Source organism: Gambusia affinis, linkage group LG08 (assembly GCF_019740435.1).
Source record: "Gambusia affinis linkage group LG08, SWU_Gaff_1.0, whole genome shotgun sequence".
Classification (NCBI taxonomy): Eukaryota; Metazoa; Chordata; class Actinopteri; order Cyprinodontiformes; family Poeciliidae; genus Gambusia; species Gambusia affinis.
This window is the reverse complement of record NC_057875.1, coordinates 19,851,264-19,876,068: the sequence shown is the minus strand read 5'-3', so window position 1 is coordinate 19,876,068 and position 24,805 is coordinate 19,851,264. Positions and strand designations below refer to the sequence as shown.

The 24,805-nt window shown below is 41.4% G+C and overlaps 2 protein-coding genes across 2 annotated transcripts; one reads left to right on the top strand and one right to left on the bottom strand.

Moving 5' to 3' along the window:
- Positions 1 to 705: 705 nt before the first annotated feature.
- Positions 706 to 11,123, bottom strand: LOC122835602 (methionine aminopeptidase 2-like). The gene is made up of 11 exons (XM_044124770.1): positions 10,937 to 11,123; positions 10,129 to 10,260; positions 9,838 to 9,900; positions 8,741 to 8,843; positions 8,420 to 8,581; positions 8,141 to 8,322; positions 7,110 to 7,204; positions 5,693 to 5,789; positions 5,496 to 5,599; positions 3,856 to 3,971; positions 706 to 3,787 (listed from the first exon to the last, which is right to left on the bottom strand). Exons 1-11 carry the CDS (start codon positions 11,082 to 11,084, stop codon positions 3,535 to 3,537), a joined length of 1,455 nt encoding a protein of 484 aa, XP_043980705.1. The 5' UTR covers positions 11,085 to 11,123; the 3' UTR covers positions 706 to 3,534.
- A 1,432-nt stretch (positions 11,124 to 12,555) lies between these two features.
- Positions 12,556 to 24,685, top strand: LOC122835438. Its single transcript, XM_044124514.1, has 18 exons — positions 12,556 to 13,342; positions 14,728 to 14,787; positions 14,865 to 14,950; positions 15,021 to 15,514; positions 16,852 to 16,893; positions 16,979 to 17,078; positions 17,312 to 17,524; positions 17,628 to 17,777; positions 18,135 to 18,255; positions 18,590 to 18,715; positions 18,799 to 18,918; positions 19,637 to 19,778; positions 20,216 to 20,438; positions 21,398 to 21,475; positions 22,154 to 22,514; positions 22,811 to 22,927; positions 23,872 to 24,014; positions 24,206 to 24,685. Exons 2-18 carry the CDS (start codon positions 14,728 to 14,730, stop codon positions 24,240 to 24,242), a joined length of 2,613 nt encoding a protein of 870 aa, XP_043980449.1. The 5' UTR covers positions 12,556 to 13,342; the 3' UTR covers positions 24,243 to 24,685.
- The last annotated feature ends 120 nt before the right edge of the window (positions 24,686 to 24,805 follow it).

Genomic DNA, 24,805 nt, shown 5'->3' with positions numbered 1-24,805 from the left:
TGTCCATCATTTCCCGGATGATCCGTCCCGCTGTGTCTTTGTTAATGTCAAGTTAATATATTACCTCTGAATGACGTCGAGCTTCGCGTTGCGCTCCAGAAAACTGCAAACATCGAGACTAATATGAACAGCACAATAAACGTGAAAACAGCCACGAATGAACGTTGGCGATGATTATAATGGCAATTTAACGCTATTCTAATTATTAATATTAAGATAAGTGTCACAAATCTGTGCAGCCATCTGAGCTGTGGAGCTGCAGGAGGAGCTCTGTGCGCTGCTACATCAAACGCAGGGCCGTAACGCAGAACCTGAAGGTGGGGGTTTGGGGGGGGCTTTACAATCCTTGTTAGAGTTTTCCAGACAACAGTGGACCACACAAATTACTCAGGTTTTTTTCATTTTTTTGTACTGTTTTTTCTACAATCTCCTCTTCAGTTCAACCTTATCAGTAGAGACACATTGTTGATGTTACCATTATAAAATAGCTTACAATTAAGAATTGGCAAAGATCAGTGTGATTTTCACAGGAGGCGGAGTGTTGTTGTTAGCAGCTGCTGAAAGTAACTAAAAAGTTACTTTTAGTGTAACTTAATTACTTTCCAAATCAAGTAGTCAGTAATATAACTAAGTTACTTTTTCAAGGACTAATCAGTAGTCCGATTAAAGTTACTTTTTCAAAGTAACTATGCCAACACTGCTCCTTGGCAGAAAAAACCTCTCTGTTCTATACCATCTCCAAAAAAGATGTATTTTTTATTTTTTTGCCTAACTCATCTTTTGGCAAAGATGGTAGTGACTTTTTTTTTTTCTGTTGTTGTTGCCAGTCACTTTCTTCAAAAACCACTTAAGAACGGCCGTTACATTAGGAAGGTGACAATATGCTAATTTAGCCTTTCATCCAGTTCAGTTGAACACAGATTCTTCAGCCAGCCAATTACTTATTATCAGGATTCTCTCTCTCTCTCTTATGAAAGATCCTCTTCCGTCTGAGAGCCCAGTTTGATCATAAGCCCATATTTGTATCTGTAGACGTCCGTTCAACATGTGTCTTTTTCTGGCTGTGCTTCAAAACCAGAGTAAACAGGACATTTTTGGACGTTTTCGCCCAGTTAGGAAAAGGTCTGATGTTCCGTCTCCAAGGAGAGCAACAAACAGCCTGCAGAGATGCAAAGAATTCCTCAGAAATTAAGTCATCAGCCATTAACCCAAAGACGTACACGCACACACACACACCCACCCACCCACGCACACACACACACACAGACACACACAAATAGGGTAAATGTTCTTATAGTACGATATTATCATTCAAGAGTGCTTTTATTTCAAGTAAGTCTCCTTTTTTTCTGTTCCATAATCTATGTTTTCTCTCCTTACTATGTTTTGTCATCTTTTTATTTGTTTGTTCATGATTGTGAAGGATGGATGTCCAGAAGATGTGTTTACTTCACGTGTAGCTGATTAAGCCGTGTGTGTTTACCGCCCTCTTTTGGTTAGGAGATAACAAAACACTCCCAGACGGTCTACACTTCTTTATATGGCATTTTAGTCAACTTTAAGAACACCAAGTAAAAAGTGCAACCAAAAGGAAGAAAACTGTATAACAAGAAATCCTTTTATTTATTTTTTCGGGTTGCAGCTTCTGTTGCGTCAAACGTGTCAAGCAAATTTATTAGGATAGAAATGGATGTAAACGCATTAAATAAATACACTGGCCTACATTTATATAAATGTGCTAATATACGCATCATTTTACAACGTCTGTTTTAATTTATTTGTATTTTTTGACGGTTAATTATTACATTGTGGATTTAATAAACTGTTTAAACTTGTAAATGATTGATAAAGTTTTTCATTTATTAAAGATATTTGTTACAATTTCAGTAACTACAACTTATAGAAACGTTTAATTGACAAATTATTTTCACGCTGGATTGTGGGACTCTGGGTTCTCAATTCTTTTAAGTGGTTAAATGTGGACTAAAAATCTCTAAATTCACTAAACAGTTCATTTTCAGCCAATTCTACCAAATATTTTTGGTGTTTTTTTTCTTGGTGAGTCCTTGGAAAAATAAGTTAGAAATCAGTCGACTACAATAATTATTTTATCCCCAATTCAAACAGGACAGAGAATTTGGTGAGAAAACTCTGTAACAGTAAGAAGTTTCTTACAGTAATGACTTACCATATGTGATTTTCTTTTTTTTTTTTTGCCACATTTCTTAAATGGATTTTATTTTATTTTTTTATCTGAACAGCCATCAGTGCAGGATATTGATATGAATGCAGCGTTTTATAATGTCCACAAACCAAAATGCAGTTCCAAATTTATAACAATTTATTTTTTATTCGTTTTTTTTAGAAAAAAAAATGCATCAAATGAAAACAAAGCAGCAGAATATTATAATACAAATATTTTATAGCAGTTCCCCCCTCCCCCATGAGATATCCTAACATGACAGTAAAGCTGAATGTGTTTTCTGGATTGCTGTTTATCTAATCAATGTTTCTTTTCTTTAGTTTTTTTTGGTTGCATAAAGTAGTTTTGCATATCTTCTAAAAACAGCACTTATAACTAAGCCTGCAATGCTACATTCATTAAAGATACACCCATTTTCTTCTGCTGGCTTGATCCTTAGAAGAAAACCAAAATTACTAGTAAGCTCTCTTCGTGATACGAGGTTTTTTTGCTTTGCTACAACCACAGTGTGATCCAGAAGATCCACTTTAACTTTTTCACATTACCGCCACAGACTTCAATCTACTTATTGGGATTTTATGTGACACACCAACACAAGCTGAAGAAAAAAAAAATTATGTATGGCTTTAATTATTGCTTTTTTTTTTTTCAAAAATAAAAAAGGGTTGTGGCATACATTTGTATTTGTCCCTTTTTACTCTAAAATTACAAAATAAAGGCAAGTGTAAATGTTTTCCCAAAGTACTGAGTAAAGCTCTGTTCAATTTAATATCAGAAACAAAGGAGTGGCAAGAACAAGCTGCGAGACTTGAGTATGTGAAGCCCTTCAATCAGAGAGGTACCTTTGGAGGAGCTGCAGAGATCAATAGGTCTTGTGGGAAAATATGTTGATGATGGGCCGATTATTAGTTGAACACCAGCAGTACAACTACCCTACATGTACAGCCAGAGCTGCAATTTTGATCAACGCTTATCCCACCATGCTGGAATGGTCAGATTATTATTTAATCGTGGCCAGGCTTGAAATTGCGTGTCCACGGATGTTATCCATCCAGTCTGACTCAACCTGAGCTATTCTGCAAAGCAAAAGTGGGCAAAACATGTTACTCTGTAGTCGTGCGAAGCCAGCAGGGCCACAACTTGGAGCTGCAGTTGCCGCAAAAAGATTTAGCTATGGATACTTTGCCAGACGCTGCACCTAAAGGGACCGGAGCTGCGGAAAGTTAGGGATGAGAGATATTGCATAACTGCTGTCAGTCTGGAGGCGCTCGGTGTTGCGCAGCTGCCATGTTCCTCTGGGTTTCGCCTGAGGGTCTTAATAGCCGCAAGCCTTAATAGTCGTCTCCTCGGCTCACTACCTCCTTGCAGGTGGGCCTGAGCAGGATGGTGTGCTCGTACTGGGCGGTGTAGCTGCCCTTGATGTCGCACAGAGGCGGGTAAGGGTCTATAATGCCGAGGTCGCACAGGTTCTTCAGCGCCATCAGGTACTTGCTCTCACCCAGGCGGTCCAGCCAGCGGCGGCAGAAAGCCAGCGTGCAGAAGTTCTCGTTGATCACGTTCAGCAGGTGTTTAGCCCTTGGTAGTCTGGAAAACAATTGAAAGTGCTGTAACATTTGAAATCCTTGTGAGAAGGACAAATGCGAAAGTTGAACCTTATCGGCACGTGTCCAACGTTGAAGTTCTTCATGTAGTGAGAGCACTCCATGTCGTCGTGGACGGCGCCTCTTCCGGTGCTGCCGAACGTCTCGATGGCGTAGGCTTCACCTTCCTGAAAGGCAGCGAAAGAGGCACTCATTACCCTGCTGACATGATGTGAAAAATTGCCATGAAAACGTAAAAAGAAAAAAAAAAAAAAAGGCAGGAACGAGAGGCACCCCAGAAAAACTGGGCGCTGAATGACAGAGCAAATTTGACAAAAACCTCCAGTTGTCAGAGCTGCTGATTTATTCGCTTGAGGTGTAATAAGGGCGGCAGAGACCCCTGGGCTTTGATTGGCTGCGTCTCGCTGACATTTTGTGCCTCTATCATCCCGGGGTTGATGTCGGAGTCCCCCCCCCGTGGTATTAGCTGATAGCACCGCACCGCCCTCTGTCGCTGCACCGATAATCAGTCAAAGTGCTCTCAGCCCCGCGGCACGCCCAGCTGCTACTCCCCTCTCTGATCACAAAAGCGGGGGTAATGGCCCTGTTACACCGATACACTTCAGCTAAAAATACAATGTGCAAAAGGTGCCACATCAGCAGCCGACCTCCCCTTTCCCATTCCTCTCCTCCTGCAGCCTTCAGGTAAAAAAGCTCGACGCAGCAACTTGCCAATTAGAAATGCTTGCTTCTGTCCAAATGCAGCTGTTTACTGCAGCTGTGTTTAGAGGAGGCTCGGTTTCTTTGTGTGGCAGAACTTGGCCGACACGACGCGACGCACGATTGGTGAGCTGGGAGGAAATTTAGCTTTAAAAGAAAAGGAACTGTTGGAATTTAAAAAAAATCTGAAGAGTTTTAATGCTTTGTAGAATCACCTTTTGCAACAATTACAGCGGCAAATCTTGTGAGTCTACCCACATTGCACATGTGGAGAGTTACTTTTTCCCCCCAGTTCCCCAATTTTATCTCGTTCTGTTTTAAAAACTTGAATAAATAAGTAATACTGAGATTAAATTCTGCAGGGCTCTACTTAGTCCTCGTGAAGTTCGCTGCACTTGATTTTATTCAAGGATTTTATAGTAATTTCTTTGTAAAATAGCCAAAAATCCATGAATTGTTTTTCTTCCCCGTTTCCCCCAATGGATGGGGGAATTTAATTTATTTTTTTTAATTTATTTATTTCATTTAATTTATTTTATACAATTTATTTCAATTTCAACATTTAAATAAAGGACTCCGTAAATGTGATATGAACAGAAACGTCTTTATCTGATGCTGGTATTTATTGGCATATAGAGGGTTAAACATGGTCCTTTGTGTAATTATTGTTTTGTATAAAGCAGCCCTTTGTCAGTGCCAAAGGCAGTTTTCAACAAGGCTGCATCCTTTAGCAAGCCGTTCGATTAGAGACGTAGGATTAAAGTGCTGATGATGAGTGCGACTACAGAGCAACAAAGTGGAGCGCCTCCCCACAACTTTTTGTAGCCCAACCAGCCGAATCTTCATCCAATTACACTTAAGAATTATAAAGGTTTATTTACAAGGTCAAACAGCCAAGAAGTGCCTCACTTCAGCAGCAGCAGCGTTTGGCTTCTTATGCAGCAGAGTTTAGGAACAAACACTTTTGCCAACGACTTAATTTGAGTGCCAACCTCCATCCTGGTCGCCTCGCCACCTTTCACGATGGGAACAGTCTTCCCTGAGTGTATCCTGTACTGTCCAATCGAATGGCCGTTCAGGTTCCTGACTGGCTTCACTGCAAAGGAAGCAAAAAAAAAAAAAAGAAGCTTTCATTCGTGCGTTTGCAACAGAGACTGACCGGGTCAGAGAAGGCAAGACAACCTTTCACCTTGATACGTTTTTCCATCTATCTCCACTTCGTAAGACTCCATGACTTCCTGGATGGTCTCGCCGACGTCGCACAGGCGCACGTCGATTCCTGCACACTGGGAGAGATCCAGCACTCTGGGTCAGCGGATATGCATGTGAAATATATTCACTCTTAAAACTGAGTTGTTCGTCTCATTTTAACCTGACATAACGAGTTGAGATTTTACTTGAAGATAAGGATTTTGAGTTTACATAGCCACGATACGATAATTTAGAATAGCTTCTCCTGTTGGATTTAAAAGCTGATTTGATACTTTTGAAAATGTCAGCCTTATCAAGACGCTAGAGAAACTCTTAAATGTTTCAGTTCTAAGCTCTGAAATAAAGTCGGTTGGCATAAAATATTTACGATTTTAATGAGAGCAAGAAGGAAGCGACATTGTTTAGGCCTAATGCTCGAAGCATTTTCCTTTACACTGAGCGTTCTCCCCTATGAGAAATCCCTTTGGAGTAAAAATGGAGCCCAACCTGAAACTTGACAGTCAAGTGAACTCAAGCAAGTGTCAAAAATGAAACTTGTCCTTTCTGAAAACCAACCAGGAGACAATAATATGCATTTTTCTATCACCTCTCACTTGGATCGCTGCAGTGCTGTCTTACTTAAAAGTACGGCTTCCTCTGCTCCCCTAACTGCAGTGAAACACAGTCGATTGATTTTTAACTGGAAGCCCTCACCAACTTTGGCTTCCTGTTAAAAAAAATCTTTGTGTTTGTCTCAACAACTTTGCTCCGTTTGTCCCTCTGATCTGCTGCACCGATATGAATCGTCTCGCTCCAACAGGACAAAGTGGACCAGACGCTTTAAATGTTCCCAAGGAAATATAAGCTGAGACGTAACGATATGTTACCACATGAATCGGTCCTCTATTGCTGTACAGCACTGTGGCCGGCTTTATTACTGCTTAAAGTGTTTTACAAATGAAATGGCCTAATGTGATTAAGGTAATAAAGGTCCAGTTTCTTTCAAACAATAATTACTTTTAAGGCGTAATTCGTACAAATGTCCCAACGCTACCTTCTGTTCACATACAGAAGGACACGTCCCATTTACCCCCTGTGAATCACGCCGTTTGCTTACAGAGCATTTTTCCGTTACATTTGCTCATATTTACCCAGCGCCGTTTTTTTTATTTTTTATTTTCCTCTGAATCAGCCTTTTGAAGCACGTTCTCAAGAGCACCGTGGCTTTACGTTAGAGGTTAAATCGCAAACGAGAACCATTTAGTTAAGTAAGAAGGTTTCTGTAAATATGCCTGGAAGACAGGAAACGTAGACTCTCATTAATTTATTTTATTGTATCTGGATTGTGTATCTTATTATAAAATAAAGATTTAAAAAGAAAAAAAAAGTGTGGGGGGAGAAAGAGACGGTGTTACCCTGATGCCGGTGTTTGTCGCATCCCTCACAGCCTCCAGCAGTCTGTCGTACTTTGGATTGAAAGTGACGGTGAATGCGCAGTCTATTATTCGACCTGAAAGACGAAACAATTTAAATGTTCGCTCTCACCTCGCGTGAAATGATCACTTTTCTAAAATGTCAACACATGCTACTCTTTTCCTATTTTGTCCTCCATGTAGATTCGAATTCGTGGAGTGGGAAGAAAAATGAGCATACTTACACTTTAAAAAAAAAAAAATAAATACTGTAAATAAAAAACTATAAAGTGTGGCGTGACTTCAGTCAATACCTTGCGGAACCTGTCTGACCTTTCACCTTTCTCTGTAATTGTTTCGCAGTGTGTCTCATTTTTTCCCATTCTGCTTCGCTAAATACCTCTATGTCAGAATGGAGAGCCTATGTCGCAGAGTCTCGATTTATTTCAGGTCTGGACTTTGACTAGTCCCTTTCAACACATGAATAAGGTTTTTATCCAAACCATGTGACTCTGGCTTTATGTCTAAGATGATTATCCAGCTGAGAGGTGAACCTCCACCTGGTTCCAAGTCTTTTGTAGCCTCTGACGTTCAGCTCTTCACTCAACAGTGGATTTCCCCTTGGCCTCTTTCCAACAGTATTTACTTTTAATTCGTAAAAATGTCCCAGCACCACCTTCTGTTCACATATAGAAGGACATATTTCATTTACCCTCTGTGAATTACGCCGTTTGCTTGCAACGCATTGATTAATTGAAGGACCTCACAGTAAAATGGGTACATTACAAATCCATGTCAAGCTTTTAACATTTTTTGAGTGTAAAAACTTAAAAGTTCATCATTTTCCTGCCATCTTGCAATTACATATTTTGTGTTGATGTCTCAACTAAAATGTGGTGGTAGTGTCACAAAATGCTTTGGGCACAAACAACTAAAACTCGTGGTAGTTATACACAAGTTGTTACTGGGGTAAAACACTGAAACCATTTCTCTTCTCCCACTAAGTGTGAAACACGCTGGAAAAGAGCGCCTACCGTTGATGTGTGTGCCAAAGTCGATCTTGCAGACGTCGTCGTAGCGCAGCACGGTCGGGTCTCCGGCGTTGGGGGTGTAGTGGGCAGCGCAGTGGTTGATGGAGCAGCCGGTCGGAAAAGCCAGGCCGGCACTCAGCCCGTTCTCCTTGATGAGCCTCCTGGAGCAATCCTCCAGCTTCTCGCTGCCACCAACAGAAAGCAGCAAAGACGGGCGGTGAAGGACGGAGAACACGAGGTTGGCGAATCTTTTGACGAAAGCTCTGCAGGCTCGTTTCTAACCAGATGTCGATCATGGTCATCCCCGGTTTTATCCAGCTCCTGACGTAGGAGCGCACCTGTCGGTGGGCCTCGGCCGCCTGCCTGAAGTCGCTCCACATCTCCTCGTTGGCTCGGTCCATCGCCCGCTTCTCCTCGCTGGTGGTCCGCCACGCGGCGCTGCGCCTAGAGGGGATTGTGGCACTTGTTATTTGCTGTCAAAGAGCAAAAGACACACTTTTGCAGGTTGACGTATATTCAAGCTTTATGTGGGGACCTAAATAAATAAAAAATAAAAAATTAGGCACTGCAGGAGACTTCTGGCAAAGTGTGGAGGTCACACACCCGTCTTTCGATGGGGGGTATTCACACTCCTCTCCCTTTGGAAAGTCCCCGTTGGGATAGAGCTCACAAATAGGTACTGAGGGAGGGTCAGTCTGTCCCTTTGCTGTGGCCCAGATAGAGGAAAGTAGAAACGCAGGAAACAAGAGGGATACAGGGCAGTTAATGAACACGGATATTTACACTTCAGAACACAAATCCTGCTACTAGAGGAAGGCAACTGTTGTCTCTTATATTGCCTGTTGTCATTGCATTCATGCTAAATACACCTTTTGTCACTTTAATTGGGATTTGGTGTGATGTACCAACATATAGCTGTGTAAAATCATGAAGAGAAAGGAAGGTGACCTGGGGTTTTCAACATTTTTTATTTTATTTATTTTTTGCTAAATAATCTTCTTAAGGGTTTGTTGTGTGTCAGTATTCAGCGCCCTGAGCAGAACCGCCTTTCTCTCTGATTTATGGTTTGTCTCTGGCACATTTTGCTCCTCTAGATTTCCCAATTCTTTTTGCAAACAAACTTAACCCCAGATAGGAAACAGAGCTCTGTAAGCATCAGTTTTCAAGTTCTCGCCGCAGATTCTCAATTCGGCTTAGGTCTGGACTTTAACTGGGCCGATCTATGAACATGGTTTCAATTTAAGCTTGCTGAGATTTGTGACCTTTCACCCCAGTCTTTGACTGTTTTTCAGTCTTTTTTCCCCTTTGTTTCTTTCCATCTATCTTGACCAACGTCCCTGTCCGTGCATTCCCACAGCACAATGCTGCCACCGCCATGTTAAAAGCTTTCAAAGAACTTCATTTTATTTGCCAGTATCAGAGCAATTACTGGGCAGATTAAGCTTTCTATACTTATATTTACTGAGAATGTTGCCAACCACACATCCTTTCCCTTCCACTTCACAGTTGTACACTGTTATGTTATTGAACTGTAATACAAACTAAAGCTTCAAAAAAAAAAATTAAATAAATAAAAACTACATAAAAAAATGAAGTGGTCACATGTTAAAATGCGGATAAGTTTTGAGTGTTTGAGTCACTTTGTCGACTGGTTGGTTGTAGACTGATTCTTTTTGCAGCGCCAACCTCAAGCGCCTTACCTCCTTTCTTCTTCTTCTTCTTCCTCTTCTTTTTGACAGCTGAGTTTTCCCCTTCATCGCCATCTGTTGAAGGAACCATTAGTTTGGGATGCAACTATCAAAGCGAGGAAATATTATTGATGACCCCCCCCCCCCCCTCCCAAAACTCCATGCAGGCGCATTTCCCGGGGCGTCTGCTCAGAAATCAACCATCACGCTGCAGACGAGGGCGGCTGAGTCTCGCAGTGGCAGTGGTGCTCCAATAGCACCACTGCTGCAGGTGAGTATGACTGTGGGAGATGAAGGCGATACCTTCCTCTGCATCCTCGGGCCTCTCCTTCTCCTCCAAGGTTTGCTGCTCCAGCTGTGCTGCCACTTCGCCGACACCTCTGGCTTCTCCAGAACCTCCCTCAGCTTCGTTTGTCCCTGCTGCAAAGTCACATACTGTTGTGCATCCATGTGAACACGCACACACACACACACACACACACAGAGTTGATTATTTGTGGTTCATTCCAAGAAAGTGTATGCGCTATGTTCTGAACTTGGCAGAGCTTGTGAATAATTCCTTCACTACACCTTAGTCTTTATCCTCAAGGGCATATGTATCTTGCAGCATTATGACATTAAGTGCTGTGGTATAAACATGGCTTATAATGCAGCAAAAGCACCTCAGCCTTTTTCTTTCTTTTTTTTTGTTAAGGATTTTTTTTTTTTGCCTCATTCTTATAAATAAGTAGCCATAATGCTGTGACTTTTCTTTTCTTTCTATTTCTTTTCTTTTCTTTCTTGCTTGCATAATGTTCCTGCATTGAATTGTTGCTGCTCCCATTAAATGACATGAAACTAAATTAATATGAGATCCCTTCATTTTGTACTTGCAGGACAACTTTGAATCATTTTCTAAAAATCATTCTTTTTTTTCAAACTAAGTTGCAGCCTAACAGAAGAAAAAAATAAATAAATAAAAATAATTCCCTCTGACAGGTTGGAAACTCTCCTGTGTTTTACGCTCTTTCACTACACCGAACCAGGGAGAAATAAAGAAGGGGGGCACATTTTGGGCGCTGCAACCCCCCCAACCCGACAAACCCAAGATTACCCAAGTGATGCGCCTCACCTGGCCCGCTCGTCCGGCTCCTCTTCTTCTTTCTTCTCTTTCTCTTCACTGCTTCGCTGGCGTCCGCGTCCTCTCTTTCTTCGTCGTTCAAGTCGTCCCCGTTGAGAAGTTGAGGCTCCACTTCGCGCTGTAGCTCCGGCTCCGCCATGATCAACGACTGAGAGAGGCGAAGTGACGCATAGTAAGGCTGTTGGGAGCCTCCAAGTGGTGGAAGCGGATAAAAAAAAAAAAAAAAAAAAGAAAAGTCAGCCGACTGTAATGACTTATTAACGACAGTTTCACCTGGTGAGAATAGAGGGGGGAGATGCGTCTTTGCAGCTACCAATAAGAAAATTGCGGGGTGGTTGTTGCTTTCTTTTTTTTGTGGCTTTTACAAAACAATATTTTGGGTCAAAACTGCAACCACAGCCGGCCACAAACATAAGTGAACCACGCTGATATTTCAGAACTGTTTCTTCCAGTTGGGCCAGACTTGCTTTTCTACTCAAATATATATATATATATATATATATATATATATATATATATATATATATATATATATATATATATATATATATATATATATATATATATATATATATATATATATATATATATATATATATATATATATATATATATTCACCCACTGTGGGTGGTGATTCTTCTTCCTCTTAGCTCGGGTCCTCTACCAGAGGCCTGGGAGCTTGAGGGTTCTGCGCAGTATCTTGGCTGTGCCTAGGACTGCACATTTCTGGACTGAGATGTCTGATGTTGTCATATATATATATATATATATATGTATATATATATATGTATATATATATATATATGTATGTATATATATATATATATGTATATATATATATATATTCAATGACTGTGTGTTTGGGGGAAAAATACTTTTTTTCAAATTAGGTGAGTTGCATTAATAGTTTGGGTCTTTATGAGTATAAACAATATTCAAATATTTAAAAATTATAAAGTTATAGTTCATGTCTTTCGAAACAACACAGAGTTATTGGCTAGGAGGCATATTTAATGCATCAAATTGTATCTGCTGACATGTAGAACTACCTATCAACTTATTGTAATTTGGATTGGTAAAGTAAATCTTCCTTAGCGGATAGTGCACCAAAGGGGGCTCCGGCCCAGGAGCCCACATCCTTTTAAATCCGGCCCTGGGCGGTCCAGTGGGCGAGCTCCTTCTTCTGAGATCTCATTCTCAGCAGCCTGCAGCGACCACACACTCATAGAAGTGAGTATAGAAGTCATAGAAAACTTGTTAAAGGTGCAGGTCAGTGCGTATTCTTGTGGGTCTCAACTGGCCCAAACTCAGACCTCCATTGATAGATTCTGTCCACTAAAGGCCGGGAACGCTGCAGCTGCAGTTTGCACATTGGTCATCAAGATTATCCTGGTCAAACTTGTTCAGATTCACATTCCGATTCAGACAACTTTATTCAACCCAATGGGCGATTCATTCATGTATCACATTGTTTATGAAGATGGTCTGTTGGTTCTACCATGTTTTCAATATTACAGCTCACTCCGTTTCAGATCTTGGTGACACTTGAAAGAGATTTTGACAACTAATTCAGTATTTTTTTTTATTGGAGATCATATGAGGACCATTAGTTTTATGTGGAATGATGATTCGGCATTCACAAGTTCAGTTCATTTGGACCGAGATGACATGGCTAAAGGATGATGTTATGGTCAGCAGAGAATTGGATGGAAGGAATTGATCATCAGGCTTTGCATTTTGCTGAAAGGAATGAGGAACTGCTAATGCGATGTTCACGGATGACTGAATGTCGCAGAGGTTAAACCAGCAGCGATGAGAACTAAAATTTTAAACGGAGAAATGGAGAAATACTGGAAAACATTAGTAACTAATTTCAAATGTAACCAAAACATGTTAAGAATCTCAGCAGACTCTTTGTTTCTGCTACTGCAGTTTAATCATATTTTTGTGACCGTTGTGAATAATACCGAGTGAGTGGAGAAATCCATAAAGTTCAAACTAAGAAGAAAAAAGAAAACGGGGACGGGACGTCAAGTCAAGTCCTGTTTGGGCCCCCAGTTCAACGTTAAGCCTGTCCTGGCTCAAACGCTTAGATGTGTGCGTGTGTGTGTGTGTGTGTGAGACGGATGGCCTCCCACAGTTGCACTCATCACTTTCTCTGAGCTTCCAGGCGCGTCAGGGTTTCAGGTTACTTGGTGGTGACCACCTGACTGCCACAGCGGCAGCCCGGCCGGCACGGTTCTTGTTCCGCGGGTCTACAAACGTCTCAGGGCCCTAACTGTTATCGGGGATGATGTTTTCCTGTTTGCGCTGTGACAGATACCCTTTGCGTCTGATGAATCGATGATGCGTAAAGCTGGAGACGTGTGCAGAGGAGTGCGTATCTTAGCAACAAGGTGAGCACAGTAGAGGTAGGTCCGTAGAAGTGGAAGGTGGATGTTTTTCTTGCCGTTTTGTTTTGACTGAGCGTAACAAGTGCACGTGGAATCAAAAATGAATTTTTATTTGGTATTCAATGTCAGCTTAAATGCACTTGGTAATTACAATTATACATATTAACCCAAAGCAAAAACAAATGAAGATATGCCATGGAAGATTTCTGTGTCTGATTGTTTTAACGTAATAAACGATTATTGCTTCATCATATTTTGTACAAAAAGATCTTATTTCTACTGTATCTTATAAGAATTAACGGAGCAGAGGAAAACGGGCCCACTTCACTTTCTGGCTCTCAGGCAACAGAGAGACAGAAAACCAGGCTCTCCGTTGATGGAGTCTAGCCTCATCGATATTACAACAATTCTGATTTTTAAACAAGAAATGTCATCTGACGATCAGACTGGACAATGTTACAGCTTAGCTTTGTCAGAGCAGAGCTTCAGGTTTCTCCTTTTGTTCTGGTTCCTCTTCAAATTCTGCCACGCCACGCAGCGGGTCCAGCTTTTGAAGTCCTGCTGACTTCCTGAAACTTTGTGCCTTATTGCTCAAGTCTTTCCATTGGGGAGGAAGAGCAGAAAGCCTCCAATTAGTTGGTCTGGGTGGAAACACTTCAGTCACAATCCTCAACTAATCTTGATTCTTCTCCCAACGAGGACTCCAGGAAATATTGATAAGAATATCTCATATTCTTATCAAATATTCTATTGGATGAGAATCCTTTACATCCATGAAACTTCCCCAAATGACACCAGCTGTGAAAATGCGTCATCATTCAGATTTATTTGTCACTGATGACAGAGATCTCTTAAAATGGAACGACGTATCTCATCAAAGTGAGTAAATGTTGTGGCTCCCAGCATGTGGCCAAGTGTAAGCTATTATTATAAGCCCTAAACATGAAGGCGTTTGTCTCTCTAAGCTTAGCAAAACATTTGAAGTAGCTCTTGAATTGTTCTACGCTGAGCCAAGAGCCTTTAAAACACGGCTCGATATCCAAGAAACTTTCAGTCTGTTTAAAAAAAAAAAATGTAAATAAAAATCATTTTCAATAGCCTATCTATTAGCATTTATGCTAATAGCCTATACTGAAGTGAGACACATCGTATATATGCTAGTCAAGCCAACCCTGAAACAATGTACATTTGATACAAATTAATTAAAACAGTTCGTGTTTAAGACACATTACAAATCTTGTTAAATCCAGCTGTGGCCTTTGCAGATGCTGATCAATAAACTGACAAATATTGTCTTTTAGTGTCTGTTAAGTGTTAAACTTACATAAGAATGTTATTGATTATAGTTGAATCAATTTTATTGCTCAAGTTCGGGTTGTTTCCTCCAGATGTCGGGTTCTGCTGGCGCGCAGGCAACCAGAGGTGGTCCCGTGTTTTTCTTTGACCAGGTGGGCTTCCGTTCATTCACTCTGCAGACTGTATTTTAAAAGAAATGAATCCACATTCATTGTTTACCTCCCTACAGCCAACAAGGCAAAATCGGATTAAAGGCAACATTTTAAATTTCATGATAAGAAGTGCGGGACCACAGCCGGAAGACGCCCCACTGAGGTGGTAAGATCCTTCCTGTAAGTTTTACTGCTGAGCTGTGCGTTTAACACAACAACCAATTTCCTCACAGTCAGCAAGAGGAGGGCCAAAAAGGTGAAAGTAACAGTTTTAGCAACCAGAACCCCTCAGGTATAGCCTGTGAGGATGAAAAACGTGATCCTTCATCATCATCATCGTCTGTCAGCGCCGCGCCAAAGGATCAGATGGACGCCTACAGGCGAGCAGCCCCTCATTTATTAAACGACTTGGCTCATCTACTTTCGCAGCATAAGTGGTCGGAGGAAGACCGCATCCCCCGCGGCATTGTCAATATCCTGGATTACTCCTGGCACGATCTGACTGCAGGGGCGGCGCTCCGCTTGAGGAGGCCAGCGGCGATGACAGAGAACCAGAGGAGGCCCAAAGAATCCCCGGAGACGCAGAAAACACCCCGGCGGGGCTCTGACGGCGCCAAGGAGGAAACAGGAGAGAGGACCTCTGACGTGGAGAGAAATGCTGGTTCATTTCTCACAAAAGATAAAGCAAATCAGAGTGAAAGAAAGAAAAAAAGAAGCTCAAAAGGAGGTAAATTTAGCATAAGGTGAATTTATGCCTAAAAGAATTATGTATAAAAGCATCATAACGTGTCAAAGTACAATAATAAATAATAATCCAGGTGCCTCGAGGCAGATAAAGTGTGACATTTGATGACAGAGTAGTGATAATATATTAAAATGTCTTTAGAGTTTTAAAAGACGAACAAATGAATCTAAAACAGTTGAAGTGGCCTGGAGGGGATACAAAGAGCGATCCAAAAGGGAACAGAAAGATCGAGAACGAGAAGCAAAACAGTGAAAGAAACGCTAACAGTGGCCACAATAAGTCTCAAAAAGACCTATTTTATCTCAGAATGTTCAAACTGGGACAAAACGGGATGAGAAAAATCCAATGAGTACAGATGGAGAAGTGAAAATGAGCATAGATGCAAGATGACTAAAATATCTGTCTTGTTCAAATTATATAAGCCACTGGTATTTCCGCCGGTCCCGGTTTTCCACAGACTAATAAATCTGCTGGGTTTATTAAGGCGCAGAACCGTGGTTTTGTTCACGCCGAGTTTACGTACAGCGGCTCTATTTCCTTCCTGTACTGCCGGATCAATAACCCTCAACTTAAAAGCTGCATCATATGAGTTTGAAGTAATTTCTCCGTCGTGCCTGCTGCCAGCATGTGCTTGTTCTAAATAAAAATGAGCACTTTCTTCTTTGATTTCCAATTTTGACTTCCAATGATTCATTTCTTGCTGAAGAGCCCCCTGGTGGTTGAAGAAAAATCCACAGAAAAGCTGCACCGAGCAATAAGCCGCACGGTTCAAAACGTGGGGAAAAAAGTACCGGCTTATAGTCCGAAAAATACGGTAATTAGACATAGTAAAATGTAGTAGTTGTTGGAATATATTGACACCAGATTCAGTTAATTAATTGGTAAACAGTTATCTGTTATCAAGCCACTGACTTTACAATAATCCCTTCTGCTGACCAAGCATGTGGCGACAGTGGGGTGAAAGCACTTCCCTTTTAACAAGATGAAACCAGACAATAAACAGCATCCTAAAAATAAACTAAAATCTGAGTATTTACTCCACAGCCATCTTACAAACGTTTCAGTAAAAGCTTGCGGCTGTAAACGCTCCTGTAGGGCCGCTTTAGTTGCAGCCTTGTGGAAGTGAAGATATTGGTTTACCAGATCAGATGTGTGAGTGCAGCACAGAGAGCCTCCTCTCTGTTAATGGACGGTGGCGAGGCTATCAAGTTGCTCCTGGTTCATTGACTTACGTGCTCATACAAATCTAACATGTGTGAATAAATTACACTGGGCCACTAGGATGACAAAGCTACTCATTCCCTCTCTGAACTCCACAGCCGTCAGGATCTCCATCTCAGTCTGGAGCTGCGAGGATGCAGGTACGACGTGGCGCTGCAGCGTTGTGTTATTGACTGCGTCTCTGCTGCACTTCTGCTGCCTCAGCGGGATGTGGTGTGTGTCCAGGTGGGATCGCTCAGCCAGAGCAGCACCGCTGTGACGAGCCTGAGATAATGAGAGTGAACCGGTGGGTGGCGGAGCGACTGAGGGCGGCCCGAAACCCACAGTGGGTTTTTTTCTCTCTTCTTCTGCAGCTTCAACAACTGTGTGGCTAGAGAGGAGCTACTTTACTTCATGCAGGTCTTACAAATAGGAGCTAAAGAAAATTTAAACGAGGAGTAACTGTACTGTGTCACCTTACATTTAGGGTTTTATGTGAAAGACCAACGTAATATTTTATCAAGGCGCTGTAGCTACTCAAGAAAGGATCTAAAACAGGATTATGGCCCTAATGTTCAGAAATCTGCCTCCACCTGAGCAAGATCCGAGTACAGCTCCTATTCTCCGTCATTATGGTGATGGAAGAGGTGAGCTTACTAATGACAGAAGAAGAAGAAGGACGGCAGTTGCCCCTCTGGTTGACGTTTTGCCCCAGATACCAGAAGTGAAGCTGCCGAATCCGGTCCAGAGGAAGCTGCACTACAGAATAAACGATGGCTCCTCGTTTATTTAGTATCCTTTACTAATTGTCTTATGTCAAGTGGCAGTCCAAGTAAACACGGCGTAAAATGTGTCAGAGGAGTTGACCTCTTGACCCTTGACCTTGCTGCCTCAGCTACCCGTCCGGCTGCATGGCGGTGTGCCAGAGTCGCTCCGGTCTGCCTCACGGAGGTTTCTACACCAACGTGTTCGGCGACGGCCAGCGTCCCACCGTTCTTCTGACCATCACGGCGTTTGGACGCGGGACAGTCACAGACACCGTCAGGTCAGTTCAGACCCGCAGTTTATTTCTTTATTGCTTTCTGTTTTTGTTAGCCGTTTTTTTTTTTTTTTTTTTCTTCTTTACTTTTCAAACTTTTTCATAGCTACGTTTCTTTGTTGAAGTCTCGTAAACATTTCTGGTCACTCAACATTCATATTTTGTTTAAGGGTCAGTAATTATTCTCTCAGCTCAGAGTAATAATGTAATAAAGAACGATCTAGGTAGGTAGCAATATTTGTATGACAGCAGAAAATAATATTTTGTTTTGTTTTTTTAATTTGTTCTGTCTGTACTTACAAATGCAGAAGTAATACTATAAAGCTTTAAACCTGTTGTTACTCCGTTGGATTGTTCCTGCAGCTCCACCATCTCGGCCGTGTGGGATCAGGACGGAGGATTCAGGTTCGACGATTACGGAAACACAACAGAGGAGTGGAGCTGGCCGACATATCGCCCACTGAGGAGAAATATTACGATGCAGGTGGGAATTACCAGCTGAATAAACAAAAGATGAGAAAGTTTTTTTTTGTGTTTTTTTTTTCCATGTAAAAATGAAATAACATCATAAGTGATGCAACGACCTTGATGCTGTTGAAGTATTGACGCAGACGTGTTAAATAACCCTAACCCGGCTGCAGCGAGTTGTAGAAATGGCGACGGAAATGTTTGCATTTTGTCTTGAGATTTCTTGACAGGTCAAGTAGATTTAGTGTTCTTGAAAACTGCAAAGCGTGAGATTGTGGTCATCAGATTATGAACTAGTTCATTCAGTTTACTGAATATCCTTTCGTTGTTCTTTTCTTTGATTCCTGCAGGTCTCAGAGGAGATCTCAGTGAAGCTGTGCAGTGGGAAGTCTGGTGTGCTCAGCTTCAGATGCGAAGAGGAGAGTGTTCACCTTCCTCTTCGTTTTGTCACTAATAAAAGCCAGAGGAAGAAAATGGTGAGATCATAACTCTCCTGTAGTTACAAAAATAAAGAGGTTTTCGTGACAGTTCTCCCCTCTAAAATCTGCTTTTCATGCAGCCCTGTTTGCAGACGGAGAACAAATTCAGCTCAGGTGCTGCTCAGGAGCTTCGTCTGCTAAAGAAGCAAAAAAGTCCCGCTGGCGTCTCAGAGAGCAAAATGGGCCTGAGGAAAACACCTGTGAGGATCTTCTATTTACTGTAGCTAGTTATGTTTACTCACTTACATTTACTTGAACATCCTTTCGGAAAAAATATTCTTTCAGTAGTGGCTTTACTCCACTGTACTTTTTCCTTTTACTCGATTAAAACTTCATCATGAAGTGTGGCTTACTTGAGTTAAACTCCTGGACTCTCTATGAACAATGAGCTTGTTTTAACCAAACATTCACCAGACGCGCAGCAGCAGTTTTTAACAAAATTTAACAAGTTTTGTATTCAAAGACATTGATTTGGAAATTTATTTATTTATTTATTTTGCCTGATTTTTTATTTTGTAACAATGTTATTTAATTTTTATTTTTTTATTTTTTTTTTTTGGTCTTTAAAATACCAAAATTTCCACTTAACTTTATATTTTGGACCATCTTTTAATGTAATTTTTAAGTATTAAAAAAAATGTATGTTTTGATCATACATTTTTGATCAGTATTTGAGTACCATTTTTACCAAATACTTTTTTGCTCTAACTTGAGTAATTCCCTGGACTGCCTCTTTTTCCTTTTACTGTAGTAAAAGTTACTTTACTTAGCTATAATTTTTGGGTACGTCACACACCTCTGATGAGAACGCAGGGATTTTAGATCAAAATCACAGGTTTGATGTATTTTTATCAGTTCCTTTGACATGAACATCTCCCTTACGTCCCTAAATTAAGTTTCTACGGCTTCATTCACCAGGTGGTCAGAGAGGAGGAGAAGCGGGTGAAGCCGTCTGCTCTGTGGAGAAGACGAAGAAACGCCATGCTGGAGCTGCAGAGGCTTCAGCAGAGAGTACGGGATGCTGCGGAGGGCTGGTTGGATTATTATCGTGTTGCTATCGGTAACCACAAACTGAATTCATCCCCACATCATATATGGCAACATGGCATAAGGATGCTGAACGCCAGATGCATTTCATGGTGCAAGGAAGTGCTGCAAAAACTATGCAACACATAGGGGTGCCACACTAGACGGGGCGCCAGAAATATGGCGGGATAATAATTTCCAGTCATCATTTCCTGTATTTGACGGTTGTTTGCATCTATAATGTGTCTGCACACTTCAGAAAGCACTTCCCTGGTGCAAAGCGCAGGAACTGAACGCTGAGCCAATCCGACCCGGTGGGCTTGTAAGGAGTAGTTTGCTGAAGCTAAAACGTTCCAGTATCACCTCATCCTGCAAACTCAACATTATTCAATAGTTCCATCAGGATCCTGTTCACGGTCACTCGTGTCACTCGGTGGCTGCGCACGTCGGTGACCTCTTCCTCTCCTTCAGGTATCAAGTGTCCTGACGCGGAGCGACTGCCAGGGGCCCGGCCACGGGCCCGGCCGAGACGAGCGCCGCAGTCGGCTGCTCTACCCTCCCCGAAGTCACCTGAACGTGCAGCGGCTGCGCGGCGGCGTTCTGGGAGAGGCAGGAGGGATGAGCTCACAGAGAGTTACGGGCGCCGCTCAGCATCAGCAGAGAAACATCAGGACCGCCTCGTCCAGATGCAGAGGTGCTGACTGATGTAGAGAGTTTTCCTGGTGTCCTATTAGCTCATTAATAAATCATCAGGGTGACCTTTGGTAAGATTCGGCCAATAAATATCTAAAAATATTTTACTTGTTTTTACCTCACTAACCATCTCATAATTGATCAAAAACCTCAATGTTTGTTTTTTGTTTTTATTTAGAGTTTATTAAATACTCAAACACATAGGAAGTGAATAGAAAATTATACAATCTGTTAGGCCCCTTAATATGATACCCCTAAATCAGCGGTGTCAAACTCATTTTTGTTTAGGGCCAAATCAAGATCACGAATGCTCTTAAAGGGCCAGAATGTATTGATAAAACCTGTTCACAAACTCTCAGTCCCCACAGGATTTTGTGATTCTTTTTGTGATTTTTTTTGCAATAAAAATCAAAGTGCTTGTGGTACTAATTTGGAAATATTTGCTATATTTGTGCCTATTTATGACGGTAAATGCAACTTTTTATTACTCACTGCATAGATCATGGACTGTAATTAAATTAAGGCTGTTTAGCAGAAGTAAGAAAGTTTGGACAATTTCAGAAAATTCTGCAATAAACTTCCAATTATGAAATTAGCGCTAAAAAAGTCGGGGATTTGTTGATTTTGCATGAATTTCCACGATGACTCTCAAGAAACTGGAGGGAGTGATTGATATAATCTGGCAGTAAACAGATAAAAATTGCATTGATGTGATAACATAATATTTAAACACACTTAATGTTTAGTCTAGAATCTAGAGGGCCACATAAAAAGCTGTGGCGGGCCAGATTTGGCCCACGGGCCTTAAGTTTGACACATATGCACTAAATTAAATCCAGTGCTTTCCAGAAATGGGGAACGGATAAAAACAAATAATACTACAACAACAAAACTTCATGCAAAAAGGCATACAAACCTCAACAAATGATCGTTTTACAGGTCAAACCTGTTTGTTTCTAGGAGACCTAAGGAAAGCAGAAAGGAGCCTCCTGTCACACAAATCGGACCCCTTCGAATCCATGGCAACGTCGAACCAGGGTAACACCCTCCTTACATAAACTGCTAAAAAAAGACAATTATTTTTTATGTTTGGTATTAAATCAGACAGAGGTTTTCTGTTTTAGGTCAGGGAGGATTAACAGAAATATCTTTACATGCACCATCTTAGAAGAATCAGAGGCATTTCATTGAGAAATGAACTTATTTTAAGTCAATTGTTCCTCAATACTGATGAAAAGGTATTAGCTATAAGTAATAATCTGCCTGTGGAACAAGACATTTTAACTAATAAAAATGTCTTGTTAATCTCGTAGATTATTTTACTTATGTGTAGTACTTTTTCATCAATATTAAGGAACATTTGACTCAAAACCAGCTCAAATCTCTTGCTGAAAAGTTACTTGTAAGTTAATTTTGCACTAGAAACTCGACCAAAAATACTTTGTAAGATTTTGTGTTTTTACCTGAAAATAAAAAACACATCTACAGGTGTGTTTCTGATTAAAAAGAAAAAAGAAAGAAGAAAAGAAAATAATAATAATAAAAAAATCCCTCTTTTATTATTCTAGGAATGAAATATATAACTTTAATTGACCTAAAACAGGAAAACACTGAGTCTGATTTAATGTCAAAAGCTAAGATCTGGTGTGTGTTTCTGCACAAAGCGAATGTAAACATCCAGTTCCAACCGTATTTTGATTGTCGATCGTCTCCCAGGTCAGTGACTCTCTCTTGCAGCCTCGAGCCTGACACTGCCCTTGCTAGCTGTGGTCCTGCAAACGGGGGGCCCGCCGCTCCCTCCGTCCCTCTCGCTACGTGCCCCGCTCTGCTGAGAGCTGCCCTGCGGGGGGAGGAGCGGCGGAGGAGGTGCTGCTGCAGTGCAACACTGATGCCAGTGGTCACCGACCTGGAGTATGATGCTTTCGTTATGGGCCAACCTCTCGACAGCAAACAGATGCTGGTGATGTGTGTCACCACACCTCAGCAGCCGCTTAACACACACACAGCAGGCAGGTGGGCTGATGTGGAGGATCTCTACAGGAGGAGGAACGCGCAGAGGACCATGCCATGCACCCAGGTGTGAGAACACTCTGCAGCGCTTTAAGTCAAAAGAAGATAAGTGCACTGCATGCATAATCACACATGAATACCAAACTAAGTCTCTAATTTATCCAGAAGGGCATGCATCGTCATCAGGTGGCATCACTGTTGTCAACATCCAGTTCAATCAGCAGGAATTTTTATTGACGCTGATGCACTTTTTCAAGGATAGAAGCTGTGTTGCATAAACAGATGAACAGAAACTGACACACAGGCCAGTCAGCAGTTTAGAGAAAACCCCTGTAACAGGTTGTTTCGTGTTTCAAACCCCAGTGCCAGACGGACTCCTTTCGCCTGGTCAGGTACGAGATGTCAGACGGGATGGCGGGCCGTGGACCGGAGAACGTTCTGCTGCAGCAGCGACACGGTGCCGCTCCTGGGATGTTCCTGGTAGGTGAAGATCACTGCAGACTTTGCAGCAAGGCGGCGGCATGCTCAAAGCGCTGCAAGTTCTCACGGCTGCCATGTGGTGGCAGCAGCAGCTCTCGTGAGGGAGCACAGAGGATCAGTAATGAAGCAGTGTCTCACATTTATCCTGAAGATACTTTGAGCTGAGCATCAAGAAGAGCTGCCTCTTAATCACTAAAGACAGTTCTAATCTTTGGCCCAAAGTCATGATATCTGCTCGGCTGATTTGTGTCCTGCAGTGAAAAATGTCTCTTCTCTCCATGAATCAAACAAAAGTGACCAAAGTCAGCGCAGCATGAAATTGTACCGGCACTTAAATTCTGCAACTCAAGGGATCTTATCCTCAGAAAGAATTGCTACTAGCACCCACACACATGGGAGATGTAAAAATATTTACACTGTAAAACAAAAAGCTCAAATCTGCTTTATGGCTCTTAAGTGGAGATAAAAATAAGAACTTTTTATATTAACAAGTTCTAATGGTTTCATATATTTCAACCCATTAAAAACACACAGTGCCCTTCAAAAATCTTTACATCCACAGATTTGTTTTTTTAAATTGTTGTGACTTTACAGACTTAATGTATTTAGATTTGATGTGAAAGACAAAGTATTGGATGAGTTAACACCTGGCTTTATTTATTTATTTATTTTTTGTACAAACGGAAATTTGAAAAGTCTGTGGAAATGTATTTTTAGTCTCAACGTTTTGTTCATTAGGCCTGAAGCTGAACTGGGCTTTTTTAACATCTTTCTAAACCATTCCATCGTAATTCTCGCCAGACTTGAGACATGCTTTCCCACCTGAAGTGTGGATTTCTGGAGCTTCTCTCAAGTTACCGTCAATCTGTTGGCTGCTTGTCTTGAAAATTTGCAAGGCTCATGTTAAAACATAAAATCTTTATTTTCGTGTGTGTCCACCAAAGATGTACCTCAAGGGGAAGCTGCTGTTTCTGGGCTACATCGGCAGAGGTGACAGCTGCTCAGCTGTGGATCTTCAAAGGGAAATCTGCAGGACCAGGAGAGACTCTAGACTGGGTTTGAGTCTCCCTGCGGACCACAAGTTCAGGTACCGCTTAGCGCCACGTTCACCCTGACAGGCAGTAAGGACGGAGAAGTCACTCCAATTAGTCACCAGTTCCAGAGAACTATTGAGAAAATGTGGCCTCATGTCAGTTTAAGCTATAAATAAAAGATGGGTTTAAAGCACATGACATTTTGACCAACGTAAGATGTTTTTTTTGTTTGTTAATGTCACAGTGATGTGGTAAAAACTCCTGCAGCCAAAGAAGCATAGATTGTGTCAGAACAGCAGGATGTGACTCCAAGACGGCTGTTTCTGAGGAAGAAGGAAGAAGGAACTTTGCAACATACATGATTTCATCTACTGCTCATTTCTGCTAATGAATGTCACTAATTGGACATGTTACGCAAATATTCCCTCCAAAACTCTCTATTTTGGTTTTTGCTAATGCTGATTTAAAAGTGCTTTCCAAGATATTTCTGTACTTTAGAGTAAAACATGATTACATTAGTTCTGCTGGGTTCTGACTGCTTCATTTTACTCAAGAAACAGCAGCGATACTAAATAGTAGAATTATTCAAATAAAGGTAAAAACTCTGGTTTAGTAAATCCATCTGTCCATCCATTTTCTTCCACTTATCCGGTGGTGGTGTAGTGAAACTAAACCTAAAAGTATGTTTATTCCTAACAGGTACACAAACAAAAGTAACTATAGTTTCTTCCTCACTACTGATCTATTTAACAAATTGAAACCTTCAAAAATAGTTCAGTATGCTTATAGAGTTATGTTTTTAGTTCATTCACCCTTTTTTCCCTACACAATACGTGGACATATA

Bases quoted from the DNA above. Each gene is read 5' to 3' on its own strand.
- LOC122835438 (XM_044124514.1), top strand. From the start codon at position 14,728: ATGTCGGGTTCTGCTGGCGCGCAGGCAACCAGAGGTGGTCCCGTGTTT. The intron at 17,778-18,134 runs GTCAGTTCAGAC...TTGTTCCTGCAG, and splicing joins ACAGTCACAGACACCGTCAG to CTCCACCATCTCGGCCGTGT. The intron at 24,015-24,205 runs GTACCGCTTAGC...TTAATGTCACAG, and splicing joins CCTGCGGACCACAAGTTCAG to TGATGTGGTAAAAACTCCTG.
- LOC122835602 (XM_044124770.1), bottom strand. From the start codon at position 11,084: ATGGCGGAGCCGGAGCTACAGCGCGAAGTGGAGCCTCAACTTCTCAAC. The intron at 9,901-10,128 runs GTATCGCCTTCA...TTCCTTCAACAG, and splicing joins GCCCGAGGATGCAGAGGAAG to ATGGCGATGAAGGGGAAAAC. The intron at 7,205-8,140 runs GTAGGCGCTCTT...TTCGTCTTTCAG, and splicing joins CTTTGGCACACACATCAACG to GTCGAATAATAGACTGCGCA.